Source organism: Amphiura filiformis, chromosome 16, assembly GCF_039555335.1.
Source record: "Amphiura filiformis chromosome 16, Afil_fr2py, whole genome shotgun sequence".
Taxonomy (NCBI): domain Eukaryota; kingdom Metazoa; phylum Echinodermata; class Ophiuroidea; order Amphilepidida; family Amphiuridae; genus Amphiura; species Amphiura filiformis.
In genome coordinates, this window is record NC_092643.1 from 35,582,369 (window position 1) to 35,598,621 (window position 16,253).

At 37.4% G+C, this 16,253-nt stretch overlaps 1 protein-coding gene across 1 annotated transcript; it reads right to left on the bottom strand.

The window, feature by feature from the left end:
* Nucleotides 1-3,040: 3,040 nt before the first annotated feature.
* Nucleotides 3,041-14,491, bottom strand: LOC140172601 (cystine/glutamate transporter-like; the record flags this gene model as incomplete). The annotated part of the gene is made up of 9 exons (XM_072195739.1): nt 14,312-14,491; nt 12,792-12,917; nt 9,061-9,157; nt 7,401-7,445; nt 6,647-6,770; nt 5,205-5,308; nt 4,585-4,681; nt 3,578-3,727; nt 3,041-3,199 (listed from the first exon to the last, which is right to left on the bottom strand). Coding segments are annotated over exons 1-9 (1,071 nt in total), but the record flags the coding sequence as incomplete, so codon positions are not given.
* Nucleotides 14,492-16,253: the final 1,762 nt, after the last annotated feature.

The window sequence follows — 16,253 nt, forward strand, 5'->3', positions numbered from 1 at the left end:
TCACAGCCCCCCCCCCCCCCCGGACAGCCCCATCCTCCCATCCACATCAAATTTTGAAGGCGTTCCGTAGGTAGACAATAACTTGATCGACGTGTTATGAGCACAACAATAACCATGATAACCAGTAACCCATCGGAAAGTGGATTTGATTTGACATTTAAAAATAAGTTCACGTACCTGTATTGCGCGTGACTATTGAGACTTGCCAAGTTTTACGTCTTTTTTGTGTAAATTATTTTCTTCACGCCTCATCGCAATGTGTAGTCTATTGTTCTTTTCTTTAAGCCCTATATTTAGTTCTATGTTGAAAACATACAAGGTGTCTAATAAAAAAGATTACATGTAGAAAACGAACCGCATTTTGTAATGGTGCAATGAAACAATGTCATTTTTCAGATATTATCTATTCGTCCTTCTGGTAATTGTCTCTTAAGTTCCAACTCCGTATCTTAAAAGTACTTAAATTATGAGCGCAAGATGACAGGGGTACCAAGAGTGCCTAACTATCAACACAACGACAGTTGAATGCAAGCACACCTTTGTTTTCATATTTTTGTCTTCATTACTTTTTATTTTTCTCTTTTTTGTGCATGGTTAAACTTATTGCCCAAAAGAAACATATATCGAGGGTTGACAATCAGAAGGCCTTAACTCACAAAGGAATCCTTTGTGAGTTAAGGCTTTCTGACTGTCAACCCTCGATATAGAAAATTTAATTCAAATATTGACGTTTTACAGCTTATTGACTACTTGGTGGTAACAAACAAAGATTATTATTAAAAAAGAACACGATTTTGGTGTTATCAACATAGTGAAATTAATAACAATCTTTTGCATTTAGGCTTTGGCTTTTGTTGGGTTGAAATCGCTGCTGTGTTATATATTGTAAGAATGTTGTACATTTCTGACTGAACTCTTCAAATTAATCTGAACAAGTTTTATTCTCTGTTTATCAGATAAAATACTGCATCTGCCGTGTTATGGTTGGGCCTACTCAAAAGCCCACCAAATAAATACTCTTTGCAATAGCTGAATGTATATATGATTCAATGAGTATGTCCCTCCATCGCGGTTAATGACGTTCTCCCCGTTTTGTGATCCACATAGCTTATCTGATCCATCTGGATTGCTTGCAAGAGTCTTTATTGATAACTTTTGCTCCCTCCCAATCAATCACATGATTTTGCTGTGGCACATGGTCTTTGATGTTTATGTCGTTAACTGATTCCTTTCGTACGGTGCGATTGAATAGCTCCATTTGGGTAAAATTGTAGCTCTATGTAGCCAAATTAAACAAATGTAGGCGGTCTTCTCCAGTCTGCGAAGTGTATAATTTGCCGGGATAATTTGGCCCAATTTCAGTTTAAAAAAACCCAAATACTTTTTTTTCTTCACCAGCGTACGATATGGTACGGTATGAAAATACATAGGCCTATTTTAATATTATTAAAGCATATTTTACATAATAATAATCAAATCATAACTTTATTGTCTTAGGGTAGATCGCAAAATACTTGTTTAGGGACACTAAATGTTTAAGGAGTCCATACTTTTTACATGAGCATGATATCCACCATGGTATATAAACCCCTCAACAAACAAAAGTTTGGAAAGTTTTTTCAAACATCTATATCTCATATCTCAGGTTATTTGTGACATGTTCATATCGTGTTGCATATCAATGGACAACTAATTTATTCCCCTTTACAATGACACCACATTTGAAACAATCGCCTTTTCACGGCTGAGTACACGTCTTGTGAATGTAGTGGGTCTCAAGCAAAATGTGCCAAATTGACCATTATTCTGTGCTCAAACAACACTAGTCACTAACCATAAATGTGGGTGGAAAACCATACACAACCACATTCTTCAACCAGGATTCGTGGCATGTCATTCACTAAAGTTGCATTGGCTACTTGGCACGCACAACACGACCAAGCTGGCCCTACAAGTTGAGATCTGGACTGATGGCACGCCATTCTGTTTCATTCTCTCTACTCTACTCTCTACTAATTATTCTGTAGGTAGTTGTTGATTACCCTGACTCTGTGGGGCGAGCGTTGTCATCTTGGAGGATTGCATTAGGTCTCAGATTGCGCTTGCTGCACAGAATAACTGTCAGTTTGGTACATTCTGTTTGAGACCCCACTATATACATTCACAAGACGTGTACTCAGTCGTGAAAAAGGGGTTTCATTCAAAAGTGGTGTTATTGTAAAAGGGAATACATTAGCTGAACATTGATATGCAACACGATATGAACATGTCACAAATAATCTGAGATATAGGCTAGATGCTTGAAAACACTTTCCAAGTGCATGCTCCGGGAATAATATGAAACATCATTTTGGGAAAATATTATTTTACAACTAGGACACTGCTGAAGAGAGACGGATGATTTGCTAAATTCACGTATTGTTGAAGACCGAATTAAAAAGACCAGTTTGCGTCTGACGTCAGGGCAAAGGCGTGGCGTGATTGGTTGTTGACCTGCGCAGTACGGCATTTTGGTCTAGTTGACAGGACGTCAGACGCAAACTAGTTTTTTAATTCGATCTGCAATTATAATGAATTTGAGTCTTTTCTGTCATTCTGTGCTGATAATTTTCTGGCTTCACTTAATACGTGGGTTTTTCCTGGTGAACAACCATGAACAACTTTTGTAAAAACTTCGTCGTATGAGCTGCAAAATGATAGAATGATTAATAATTATGTGAATTGATCTAGAATGTGTATACATGTGTATGTGGTATTTTTGCGTATGTGATATTCCTAACGCAATTACAGTTTAATAAGCCGCCTCTGTACTTTTTTAATCAATAAAATAAATATTAGAAATATATTATGTTGGATTTCTAACTTTTGCCGATAGACACTTTGAAAGTCTGGATTTCAAACAATCGTGACTGGACAATAAGTTCGAAAAATCCGAACTCCTCTATAGGTAATGTACATCTATTTTCTGGATTAAAAGATAGCTGAATACATCTTACCAGTGATACAAATAATAACTTACTCAAAGCATTGTTGAACCATATGCTGGCTTGTTCTTCCAATATACAAAAATGAAGTAAACTACAACTCCCACAAGCATCATACCGATTCCTATCCCACAATCCCTCGGTGCCTTGTATAATGATAGACATGCGACGAGCAGGGAATAGGCGATGAACAGGATTGGAAAAATAATTGGAACCTGAAAATTATTCAAAAGAGCATTAACCAAGTATCATGTTCGAAAGGATTTTGGGTGTTTTTTTTTTTCAATGTTGCTGCTATCAAGGTAGGTATTATACCTCGCAGTTCTAAAAACCACATCATCATCATCATTATCACTTGCTCCACCTTCTTCTTCTTCTTCTTTTTTTTTTTTTTTTTTTTCTTTCTTTCTTTCTTTCTTTCTTTCTTTCTTTCTTTCTTTCTTTCTTTCTTTCTTCTTCTTCTTCTTCTTCTTCTTCTTCTTCTTCTTCTTCTTCTTCTTCTTCTTCTTCTTCTTCTTCTTCTTCTTCTTCTTCTTCTTCTTCTTCTTCTTCTTCTTCTTCTTCTTCTTCTTCTTCTTCTTCTTCTTCCCTACCTTATATGGTCGCTCCAGATTAGGATATTTCCATCTCCAATATGGGACTATACCGATACCAAAGATCATGAACAACGAGATGGAGAAACTGAGGTAGGTAAGAAGCCCGTATATGTCAGTGAATGGCATCATCACCATACTAAGCACATGCTGTTTGAAAAAGAAAGTAAGAACAGGGACATCTGGCTCAAAATACCGCGACAATTAAGTTAGTATTAATCAAAAACTGCTGTATGCCTTTATATTTGCTGGAAAAAATAGTGTAAGTTTTCAATATTTGCCCCGTACAGCCAGTTTTTTCGGGAGAGAGCTTGGAAAAGTGAATGGGATTATACGAGTAAGAAATAAATATTTCTCACTGAGATATCTGCTGAAGCAAAGCTCCATGTGTTTTGAAGTTATGACACACAAAGGGGTTTGACATGAGATTTACGATTTTATTGGTATAGTGTAGACCATTCCGTAATTGGCACTTTACTGCAGTTGATCGGGTGAACCCGTATTTGGCGGTTCTCGGCTGGGTGCGATTATCTGGCTGATGATGACTGTACTCACCAAATTTCATGTCTATCCGACATTTTTGCTAATTTTACCTCGGATGACCCCTGCTAACCCCTAAATGACCATCCCAAAATTGGCTCTAAATGTTGACTGTACCCACCAAGTGTCATGCCCATTCGACAGTGTTTAGTAATTTGACCTCAAATGACCCCTGGGTGACCCCGGATGACCCCAAAATGATCCTTCCAAAATTTGGCTCTATCTATATGTTGACTGTACCCACCAGGTTTCATGCCCATACGAGAGTTTTTGCTAATATGACCTCAGATGACCCCTAGATGACCTTGACCCACAGACAGACAGATTCTGATGAACATAGTATGATGATGATGATGATCAATAATCAATAATTGTAATTCATGCATGCTCGGAACACGCAGATTCGGACAACAAACTTAAACGTACGAGTATAATGATGGTCTTTAAAGAAATAAAGTTACTCTTACCAGCGCAATAATGGCAGGTACTGGCGTTAGTCGTCTTATACTTATCATTGCCAATATTTCAGGAGTGAGACCTTCCCTTGCGCTCACGAAGGTGGTTCTGTGAAATGCAAGTTACATCAATAATCATAAGGCTTAATGCTAAAATAAGGCCAGGGTTATCTCACCAACTTGCCCGCATGTTAAAGCCATCCTCTCGCGCTGTTGCATATCAATGCAAGGACAGCTAAAGATATTATTCCCCTTTACAATTACACCACATTTGAAACAATCCCCCTTTTCACGGCTGAATAGCCTATAGGTCTTGTGAATGTAGTGGGGTCTCAAACAGAATGTGCCAAATTGACCATTATTCTGTGCAGCAAGCTGCAATCCCATATCATCGCAACCTGGGACCTAATGCAATCTTCCAAGATGATAACGCTTGCCCCATAGAGCCAGAGTAATCAACGATTACCTACAGAATATGGGAGTAGAGAGAATGAAATGGCCTGCCATCAGCCCAGACTTCAACTCGATTGAACACTTGTGTGACCAGCTTGGTCGTCCTGTGCCTATAAGTAGCAACCACATTGAATGACCTGCAGTTCATTTCCAGGCACCATGTATATATCATTATTTACCTGGCCGTAGCAAAAGTAGCAGTAATTCTACTGCTAAGGCAGGATAACGCTACGAGTATCTGTGCAATCCAGGCCCAGTCACCGATAGTAATCCTGGCAAAGTCCTGTTCGTATGTTAAACAAAAATATTAGATTATTTTAAAGTTGTTATTTTAAAATTGAAATGGGTTTTATAAATTACGACCAAACAGCGATGAGTTACATTGTATGATTTATTATACCGTTAACTAAAGGCCTTCAAAACACCCCTTTTGGGTTGACTGTTACTTTTTAACGCGGGTGTCTGTTTCTTCAGGAATTGAGGGTTTTTTTAATATGTGATTTTGTTTTCCTTTTAATATAAATACAAGCAAAGAAAATCCAGATTTGTAAACCCCTCCTGCATCTTTTGATGGATTTTATTCCACTATTTCCCCTGTGTTCACAATATCAAATTAAAGAAACTCTTTGTTGGAGTCAGTGTGACAGACACGCGTCGCGTTGCGTAGTTGCACAATTGGTTAACGCGCAGATACGCATGCCTACGCGACGCTTATCTGTATGAGCGGAGCAATCTATGGAAGCAATGATCTCACAAGAACCTCGTGGTCGAATGGCTCCGATTTAGTTGATAAAATGTGGATTTTTTCGTCCGATGAATGGATTTCGGTCGGTCAAACTTCTCAAAGGTATGTGGACTTAACAGATGTACACGTTGTCGTATTCTCCTAGGAGCTTCGACCAAAGTGACAAATGTGACCAATTTTAAATTCAAGGGCCATTATATCAATGTTCATTTGCTCCCTACAATGACAATTTATGTACATGATAACTCAATAAGTACAGCATCTATAGGTGAGCATTATGCTCATTGTAAAGAAACAAGATACGGATCCAGAAATTGTTTTCTCATTCTCTTATTTGGTATATTTCCGATTTAGGTATCATTTTGTGCAGATTGGCGTGTGTGAATTTTAAAAAGTTCATTGTGTTGCCTTATAATATGGTTTATATCTCAAAAATAAGACCAATATCCAAAAAATAATAATAATAATACAAGACTTTGGAGCATGGAGACATTTTGCCAACAAACGAAGTAAATATGAGAAAATAATCTCAGAAAGAGTTTTTGGATGAGTTTTTAGATCGTATAGTCGGTGTAACAGGTAATGTAAAATTTTCATTGTGTATGAGTGTGGTTATTCGTTGAATATACCGCGCTGCACTGGTACGTTCACGCGGTACCGCTACATTGAACCATATCATGCTGATCACTTGCACATGTAAGATTAGTATCTTAGAAAAGAACGGTATGGTATTCAATCTATGATTGCAGATATACACAGGTGATGATCGCAACCTGCTTGTAGTGCTGCGCGATATATTCAAAATTGTTTGAAGTTATTGCTATGGTAGTTAATCCGATTTATTACGTAATTTCGCCAGCGTATTATTTTACTTACCGAAGCTACAGCTGGAGAAGCCAGTAATTGTTCTGATGATAAGGCGGTAAAGTACGCCACATTGGTTAACACATATACTGCGGTTACTACAGTCAGTGACGAACAAATAGCAATGGGAATATTCCTAAAAAGATGGCAATGTGTTTAAACTATTTAGAAATATGTAAGCAAGCAATATAAAAATGAGCAGATCGTTTTAAGAGTGTGGTTAACTGTATATCTTCTTCATGTTGCAACAAGTTACATCCTTCTACAGGCCACATGTCACATGGGAAAACGCGGTAAATCGCACATTATTTTTGCTAAATGGCCAATTTGTGTCATTTTAAGCTTTCTTAGCAAATTTGTTGGCGATTTTCGGCGATTTTAGCCGATTGGTCAAGATTTGAAACAATTTTGTTAAATTTACCTCAGTTTGCTGTGGTTTATCAACATTTATGGTGATTTTGGCGACTTTAGCCGTTTGACCAAAATTTTAAACAATTTTGTCAAATTTACCTCAATTTGCTGTGATTCATCAAAATTTAACGCGATTCATAGTGATCCGTCACAATTTAGCATCATTTCCCGCAATTTCCAGCAAATTGTCGGTTTTGGGCGATTTACCGTGTTTTCCCATGTGACATGGGGCCTTTATACAATGTGAAGGAAATTGAAAAACGTCGAACAAAAGATATGACAAAGGGAAGTATCATGTTAGTGACGTAAATATAAGATACATCTGTTTACAAAGGCCACAGTGTGTCTTTCTTACCTTCCGGGGTTCTCAATCTCTTCAATAACGGTCGGCATCAAATGCCTGGAGTCGTAGAAAATAAATGGAAATTTGTATTATTAATGATTGACCTAATATTAGGAAAGAAACAAGAAAAGTCTCACGCATACCATAGTGTAATAATTAGGCTATTCCAGTTGATATCTATAGTCCCTATGAAAACATGACCTTATCAGGAAGTGTAAATTTCAAATGGGGTTCCCCGAACGCGGTCTGAACGGGTGACTTCATTTAGAATCTTCATCCTGGAAGATTAAGGCCATGTTTTCCACTGGACTAGCCCATTGTAACTACTTGTTGCTGTTGTGTTTGTTTGTTTCTTATTGTTGTTGTTGTTGCTTTCTGTTGTTGTTGTGTCATCTTTCAATATTATTACACTGCGCAAATAACTAGAGTGACACAGCTTGTAATGCCATCGCCGGGTCTACGTGTGACCGGGTATGGCCACTTCCTGGATTGATTTGCATCTTCGTTGTTTAGGACATGCACAGTTTTGGATTTGTTTAAGTTAAATATTTAAATCTAAACATTTTACATATCGGGACATTCCTGGGTTCCAAAGGCAAAATGTTATCAATAACCAGCGTGTACGCGTAATTTATCCCTGATCACTGCTGATTGCATTAACCATCGTGTATATTTATAAGGTTATGAATTATAGGTTAAGGTTGGTCTGAACCCTGGAACTTTCGGGCCTCATAACTTCTAAATTGTTGGTCTAAAGTATATAAAAGTATACATATTTAGAATGGCAGAGACTTGATAAGTTCATCTGTGAGGTAAAATTTTCGTGCACCGTAACAAAAAAATTCTTGGGCCAATTTATTTTTTTTATTAATTTTTAAAAACTAGATCAAAATATTAAAAAAAAAAATTTGGCCCAAGAATATTTTTGTTCCAAGAAATTTTTTGTTACGGTGCACGAAAAAGAAGTGGGCCAAAAACCGTTGTTTTTGGGATTTTGGGCCCAAAATGGCATTTTGGCCCAAATTTGACCTCACAGATGAACTTATCAAGTCATTGCCATTCTAAATATGTATACTTTTATATACTTTAGACCAATTTAGAAGTTATGAGGCCCGAAAGTTTCCATAATTCCAGGGTTCAGACCAACCTTAATCTTTGCGCATTAGTTATTTGGAGGGCATCGTGAAAAATCTAAACATTTTGCCTTTGGAACCGAGGAATGTCCCGAGATGCAAAGTATTTAGATTTTTCACAATGCCCGATATAATAACTGATGCAAAGTTGTTAACCGAATTCATAACCGTCACAACTTATATTTCGTCCTTCAAAAAGTCGAACATGCTAAAACGGACTTACCAATTACTGCGCAATCAGACCATGTGCAAATATGGTAGTTGCATGCGCGTGAAGTGTTCCGGCGCAACAGATGCGCATACGCGGAAATCATTGTACCACATAAGCACACGCGGATGTCATTGATGGATATCAATAATCTCCACGCTGGTGTGCGTATATCATCTAACGAGCAATTTGATTGGGTGTGATATGCGGAGGTTATGAGTTTAGCATAATGTCTTCTATGATCTTATGACCATTGCAGATTCAAACGTAATACCTATGTATTAAATTATTAACCTATAATATTGAATTTAGTGTTTTTGATCAATCCTACCATCCACCATAAGCAAACATGCCCGCATAGAATGCCAAAGCTACATTTCCAGCCTGAGGTGTTCCACTGAAAGCGTCCTTGAAATTTGAGGTGTGGCCTGGAAATGGAAAATGACACGATAAAATGAAACCATCAATACATTATATGTCCTCAACTAGACAGCTAAATATCAATTGACCTGTAAACCCTGTTACATGTATCACTGGTAATACTTCATTAAATTTAAGGTTTTTGTGTGGAGTTTTACTCTGTAAAGAGATCAGATCTCAGGGGCTATTTTAACGTGCTTCCTGGCACGTTCGTGCAGTGAGATTAAAAATCCGTGCAGTGACAATTGAAAATCCGTGCTTAACATATACAGTTGATATGCATGTAGAGCCTTTTTTACGCCAACTTTCAGGTAAAATATCAAATTTTTCTCGCGCTTTTGAGGGCACTCAACACTTCATCGACACTTCAGCATTCCTTTTCTTGAAAAACCATTTCATATGGCCCGATGCATATAAAAACAGTTTAGGAACCGATATTTCAATGTTCTTTTATACAAACCAAAAAAATTATTTGCCGAGTTTAGGAACCGCTACTTTACCTTAGAGCAGGCACGGACATGGGGTACCCCCTCCCCAAGAAAGGGGTGAAGAAAAGGAGGACAACGAGGAGAAATGCGAAAGGAGAGAAAAAGGAAGAGAAAGGGAGCAAAAGAGACGAACTTTGAAGGTTAAATTGCAAGTTGGTCTGAGTGAGTAGGCCCACGTCTGTAACAAGGGGCGGATCCAAATTTTACGGCAAATACGACCCTTTTAATCATTCGGGGGGGGGGTCCCTCAGATTCAGAAACTGTGCAAATATGCGAGTCAAAATCGTAGAACAAACATCGTATAAATAAACAACAACCCTTATTAATATTTTGACGACGTATAAACTCTTATTTTGAATGAACTTCATGAAAGTGCTGAAACCCCAAAGGACATTTATTTAATAGATTACTATAATATTTTGCTCAATATGTTGATTAAATGAATAATAATAATACTATTGTAATGAAATGAAGAACCTTGATCAAAATTTATGTGCATAAAAATGTACGCATTATGTTAAAATGGGAACTAAAACACAACATTAGTGTTGTTATTTTAATACATCACAACAATAAATTATTTCATGATATGTTCACGTTATTGTTCATGTTACTTTTATACTGTACCGGTACTATAAACATCTCGCAAAATGCATGATATTGTACATACATTTCAATCAAGGGATAAATCAGTATTGATGCGTTTTAATCATAACATATCTTGACGCATGAAAGAGTTTGTACTTTGTCTAAAAGTTCAAAGTGTCTAACAAGCACTGTCTTAAAAAAAAGACAACGCAGTTTAAAAAAAGGCTAAGGTAAGGGTTAACTGCTGTTGCTAAAGAGTTACCTAGCAAACACAAAAACGTTTTAAAAACGTTTTAAATAAGTTATATTTTGGCTTTTGGTTTAGGTAAAATGTTTTAATAACATTAAAATGTCGGGTTATATAAAGGTCATGATAATCGTTTTAAAACGTTTTGTATGAAAACATACTACAACACTATTTTTTAAATGTTTTCAAAAATGTTATTATTTTAAAACTATTTTTGCAAACATTTTTGCCAAATATTTTGTCAATACTTAAATAACATTATGTTAAAATATTTGAACCCAGCAAATACAGAAATGTTCTTAAAATGTTTTTTCAAAACCTTTTAATAACATTTAAATGTCGGGTTATATAAAGGTCATGAAAATGTTTTTAAAACGTTATTGAAAATATTTTGGGCAAACATTTTTCGCAAAATATTTTTCAACACCAAAATAACATTCTGTTTAGAATGTTTTGTATCAAGTTTTCAAGAATGTTTTTGGAATGTTATTAAAACGTTTTTATAACCTTTATATGACCCGACATTTAAACGTTTTCTGTAAAACATTTTTGTTTGCTGAGCAGTAGGTTATCAAAAAATGTTTTTAAAGGTTATGAAAACGTTTTATACTCTAAATATACCCTTTATATAACCCGACATTTAAACATTTTCTTACAACCTTTTATAACCTTTTGCGAATGATGTCGAAAACGTTTTGTGTTTGCTGGGTAACTACTAATATACAGTCCACAACTTATAAGTTCCCCCCTAATACTTTTTAAAATAAGTCCAAAAATATTTTACGCAATGTAAAAGGTATATATAGCCCTATTTGTTTTACACATGTGGACTAATTTATAGCGTCACACGTCATTGCGTTCAGTCACAATGGTTAATTGTGTAAGAAAAGAGGCCGTTTTAAAAGTTGCAGCTGAGTCCATAGAAGTCAGGTTTTCTTTAACAAACACATGAATAGACCTGGCCTACTGTACTGTTTGAGAGCTGCTTCCTATGGACTCGGATGCAACTTTTAACACTGTTTAAAACGGTCTCTTTTTTACATAATGAACCATTGTGACTGGACACAATGACGTGTGACGCTATAATTTGGCCCATATGTGTAAAACAAATAAAACCATCATACTTTTTACATGTTTGCATTTCGTCAAATATTTTCGATTATTTAAAAAGTATTTATAAGTTGTGGACCCTATATCATAGCTATATGTCAGTGGGCCAACTTTGTGGAAAATCTAGCGATTTTAATCAGTTACATATCAATTTGCACTCAGCTTATGTCAATGTGAAAGACATTAATAATTTTGTCCACAATCAGTTAAGAATATTAGGACATTTTCAATGTGTAATCAAAGTCAACCTAATAATGCAAGCCATGGACTGGAGTATAATAAGACCAGTTGCTTTAATGTGTTAACAATAAGTATAAAGGTTATAAAGTATGGACTTGCATACACCCCCTCTGTGGAGCATGCGCGACGCCATGACTCCCCACCCCACAACTTAACCCTTTGCGAACGACAGTGGTTTACAAAATCCGTCCGGAAATTAAATAACCATTTGCCGGCGCGCAGTGACTTTCCCCCACTAAAATAGCCCCTGTAAGATCTCCTAGGTAAGAAGGAGCTTGGTCATTGAGACATATTAACATGATCTTGTACTGACTATTATGCTCTTTCTTACGGGCAACCACTGCAGTTAGAAGCCAGCTGAAGGCTGGTCCCTGCCAGCAGGATAACAGGGGTATAACAGGAGTTGCGTGCCACATTCTAAGCTGCGCCGCCGACGCGTCGGTGCGCCCAGACTTTCCTGGTCGCACATATTGGAAGAATGAGCCCAATAGTGAGATATCACAAATGTGCTGGAATACGATCCGAATCTTAACGGCTTTTTGGCGACGGGAACGGAAAGATGTGAATAAAGAGAAAACAAAGTAAGAAATATTATTGTTTGCTCTGGGTGGGATTCGAACCCGGGACCCCTCGCATGCCAAGCACTGGGTCGGCGACACTTAGCCACGGGTGTTGGGCTTCGCTGGTCAGCGAAACCGTGTCTATATATCACTTAGGGCCATTGCGTCATCACACTACGTGGGATGCACGCACCAACAGCGCATATATCACATAATGGTCGACTGCAGATCCGTCGGATAACGCTTTTCAATGGGAAATGAACGTCGCTGCTTGGATGATGTCACGATGAGGTTAGTATTTATTCCTTATTGAAAAGCGTGTTCCGACGGATCTGCACTCGACCGGCCTCTCAAGTAGTATTTTGTATATAGTACCTAGTACGGTTAGGGATGGATGGAATGCATTTACCTTGACAGAGTCTGACGATGCCAATGAATATGATCATGGTTAAACCCAATAATTTCACGCTTGTTAATACAATCTCCAGCCGGTAGCTCCATTTCACGCTGTATATATTAAGGACCACTATCAAAGCTGGAACATAATTATTAAATCAAAAGAAACAAGACAGATCAGCAAAAACGTAAAGCCTTGAAGTTAACTTTTATCTGCTATGCACCACTTTTAGGCCATTTCTTTACCGATTTCAACCAAATAAGTAGTTTATATTACTTCCCGTAATTTCATCAAGTTGTATGTTTCGTTATGTTTTAGAAAGCTTTAGATAGGAACGGCATTTCCTTTTTACAGTAGAATAACAATATTAACCTAATCTATATCAAATTTGACATGTTTATAAAACGCATTATGTTGTACACTATAATATTAAATATTTTAAGACATATCAGAAATAACCTCAACTGAACCGCCGGGAACATAATAGAATCTGGTTGCTAAATTTTCTTAGAACAACTGTTGATATCATTCCCTTGTGTTAATACCACTAGTGGAAATTTAAAAATGAGAATTCTTTCAAAAGCGATGTGAATTGGACAAAACTATGACAATTGAAGATGTTCTCATTTCTATGAAATTTTAAACCCTGTGTGACTGATCAGGGAATGCTTTCTCATCCAAGCAACCTGTCACATTGTTTTAAATAGTAGCATTTAACATGTTTAACACGATAATTAATATAGCATGCCCGATCAGTCGCACATGGCTTAACGTTTTATAGAAATGAGAAAGTAAATTTTTCAAATCTCATCGTTTGGTCCAATTCTCATCCTTTTAAAAGAATTCTCATTAAAATTTTTTACCAGTGTTATAAGTTCCTCCTAACGCTTTTTGAAACACGTTTTACGAAATTGTATAAAAAGGTATATAGGCACATTTGTCATTTACACATCTGGTCCAATTTATAGCGTCATACATCGGTGCGTTCGCTCACAATGTGTCATTAAAGCGACCGTTTTTAAAGTTGCACCTGAGTCCATTGCATTTACATTTTTGAAATATTTTTTCGATTTATTTCAAAAAAGCGTTAGGGGAACTTAAAGGGGCATTTCGTGATCCACAGCCTCATCCCCCACTTTTCCCCAAAAAATAATGTTTATGTACCAAATATTTCTTGCAGATTAATTCGTTTAGCAAAAATATCGTTAAATTTGAATTTCGTTCTGGTGCACCAGAACGAAATTACAACACATTGTCTATGGAACAGTGTAATACACATAATCATGCATAACTCGCAAACGCAAAATCGGAATCAACTGAAATTTTGGAAATAAGCTTTTTCGTGGATATCTACTGAAAAATGTCATAAAAAGAGGATGCTAGGATCACGAAATCCTCCTTTAACATTGAAAAAGCACAATGAAGGAGGAGGTTACACTCCATCCGTAAAGAATACGCTTATTATTTTTTACTTATACTATTTATTATATACAACTTAAAGTTAGTCGCGTATAAAATTTTCTCAGACTTACTCAAGAATACTACTGCAACTAATGTAATAGCTGATTCTGGTATTTCATCTCTGCAATTACTTGAAAAGAATGGAGACAAGAGGTATCGTGCCATAGTACGAATAACAATGACATTTGCCGATGGCCTGGCTACTACCAAAAACAAAAACACGGCGAGAAATCCAAGCATAGCACTATATCCGGTCAGAATATAGACGAACATGCCCGGCGAACATGCCTCCCGATTTCTTAATCATAGTGGACAGCTCAGCCATAGACAAAGCTCCAACGATAGCAAAGCCCCCGCATAACAGCCATATGATAAGAGACCATCCTACTGAACCGTCAACATTGACGAGAATTCCTTTTGGTGAGATAAATATTCCAGACCCTATAATAGGACTTATTGTCATTGCGATACAGCTCCATACTCCAAGCTGACGCTTTAGGACTACAGGTCGGTCAAGTTTGTTCCTTGCATCGTTTACATCGGTATAAGCGGTAGCCGACATTTTATTCTGATTCGTATTTCTAGTGAACTCAGCTGTGAACTGTTGACTCCCGGGTGTTGACTCCGTAAATGTATAAATTATATAAAATGTTATTATAAAATGTTATATAAAACACGATATGAAATACATTGAGTACCGGTGCAGTGGTAAGGCAAATTTGAGGTCTTAATCTTTCTCCTGACCTGCACGCCCTATAAAGTGAAATGGAACATGTGACCATGAACTGGACCAGGAAACCATACAGAGGCTGCTACAATGACCAATAGGTTAGGAAGGGAAGTGATTGGAAACTTGTTAGCCCGTTTTTCTTATATTCAATCATTTCATAGTGTGCCATTCTTGAATTTATCACGTTGAGAAGAGTAACAAAACCAATTTTAGATAATACTTAGGGGTGGTGCAATAATTATGTGTACCCCCCGGGGGGGTGAATTATAGGGGGGGGGCAAAGATTTTTGGCAGGCCAAAAGGGGGGGCAAGCATTTTTGGCAGGTCGAAAGGGGGGGTCAAGCGATTTTTGGCAGGTCGAAAGGGGGGGGCAAGCAATTTTTGGCACAGATATTTTGGGCACCGTTTCTATATTACACCCTAAAAAGGGGTAGGAAAACGTTACGAACACGTTCAAATATGCAAAATTTCCTGCTCGCTGCGCTCGCAATATATGTTAAGACAATTAAAGGTTTTAAATTCGGGTTCCCCAAAATCTTGCATGTGTAAGGGGGGGGGCAAAGATTTTTTGGCACGTCAAAGGGGGGGCAAAGGTTTTTGGCATGTCAAAAGGGGGGGGGAAAAGAGTGTTTGGCACGGCCAAAGGGGGGCAAGCGATTTTTGGCAGACCATTTTGAGAATTCACCCCCGGGGTACACATAATTATTGCACCACCCCTTACTAATATTTAGCCTTTCACTATAAGAACTTTGCTTGTTCTTTCTGCTTGCACCGTGAAGTGTTCCGGGTAGATGACTTCCTTCCAAGGGTTAGGTGCGAGGCTCAGATATGGCAATACTCAGTATTGTGTTACACTCTTCTTAACATCATCTTCTCTTCTTCTTCTGGCTCCTTGGTTTGGTGGCTGATACGGCGGTTGTGATATGCTCGTGCGTCTGGAGGCTGAATATTGGACCCATCCTGCATGATGTGTCCAACCGATTTGAGCCTTTGGTCTTCATCAGTATCCAGGAGGAGCTGTCCTTCAATTCCATATTCTAAAATACTTTCCACAATTTGTTCCTGTAAAAACCGATCGAATGCTATTTCATAGTCTATGATGAGTAAGTGCAAGTCATTATCATGCATGGGTCTCCAAGTAGTTGCTGGAAGTGAAGGAACAAAGCCTTCAATCTTTCACCTTGTATGTCTCCTTTTATTTGAAGGCTTATAACAGCTTTGTTGCCACTGTCGATTTCATTGAATAATTGTGACCAGCACCAGTAGGGATTTAACTGTAGTTA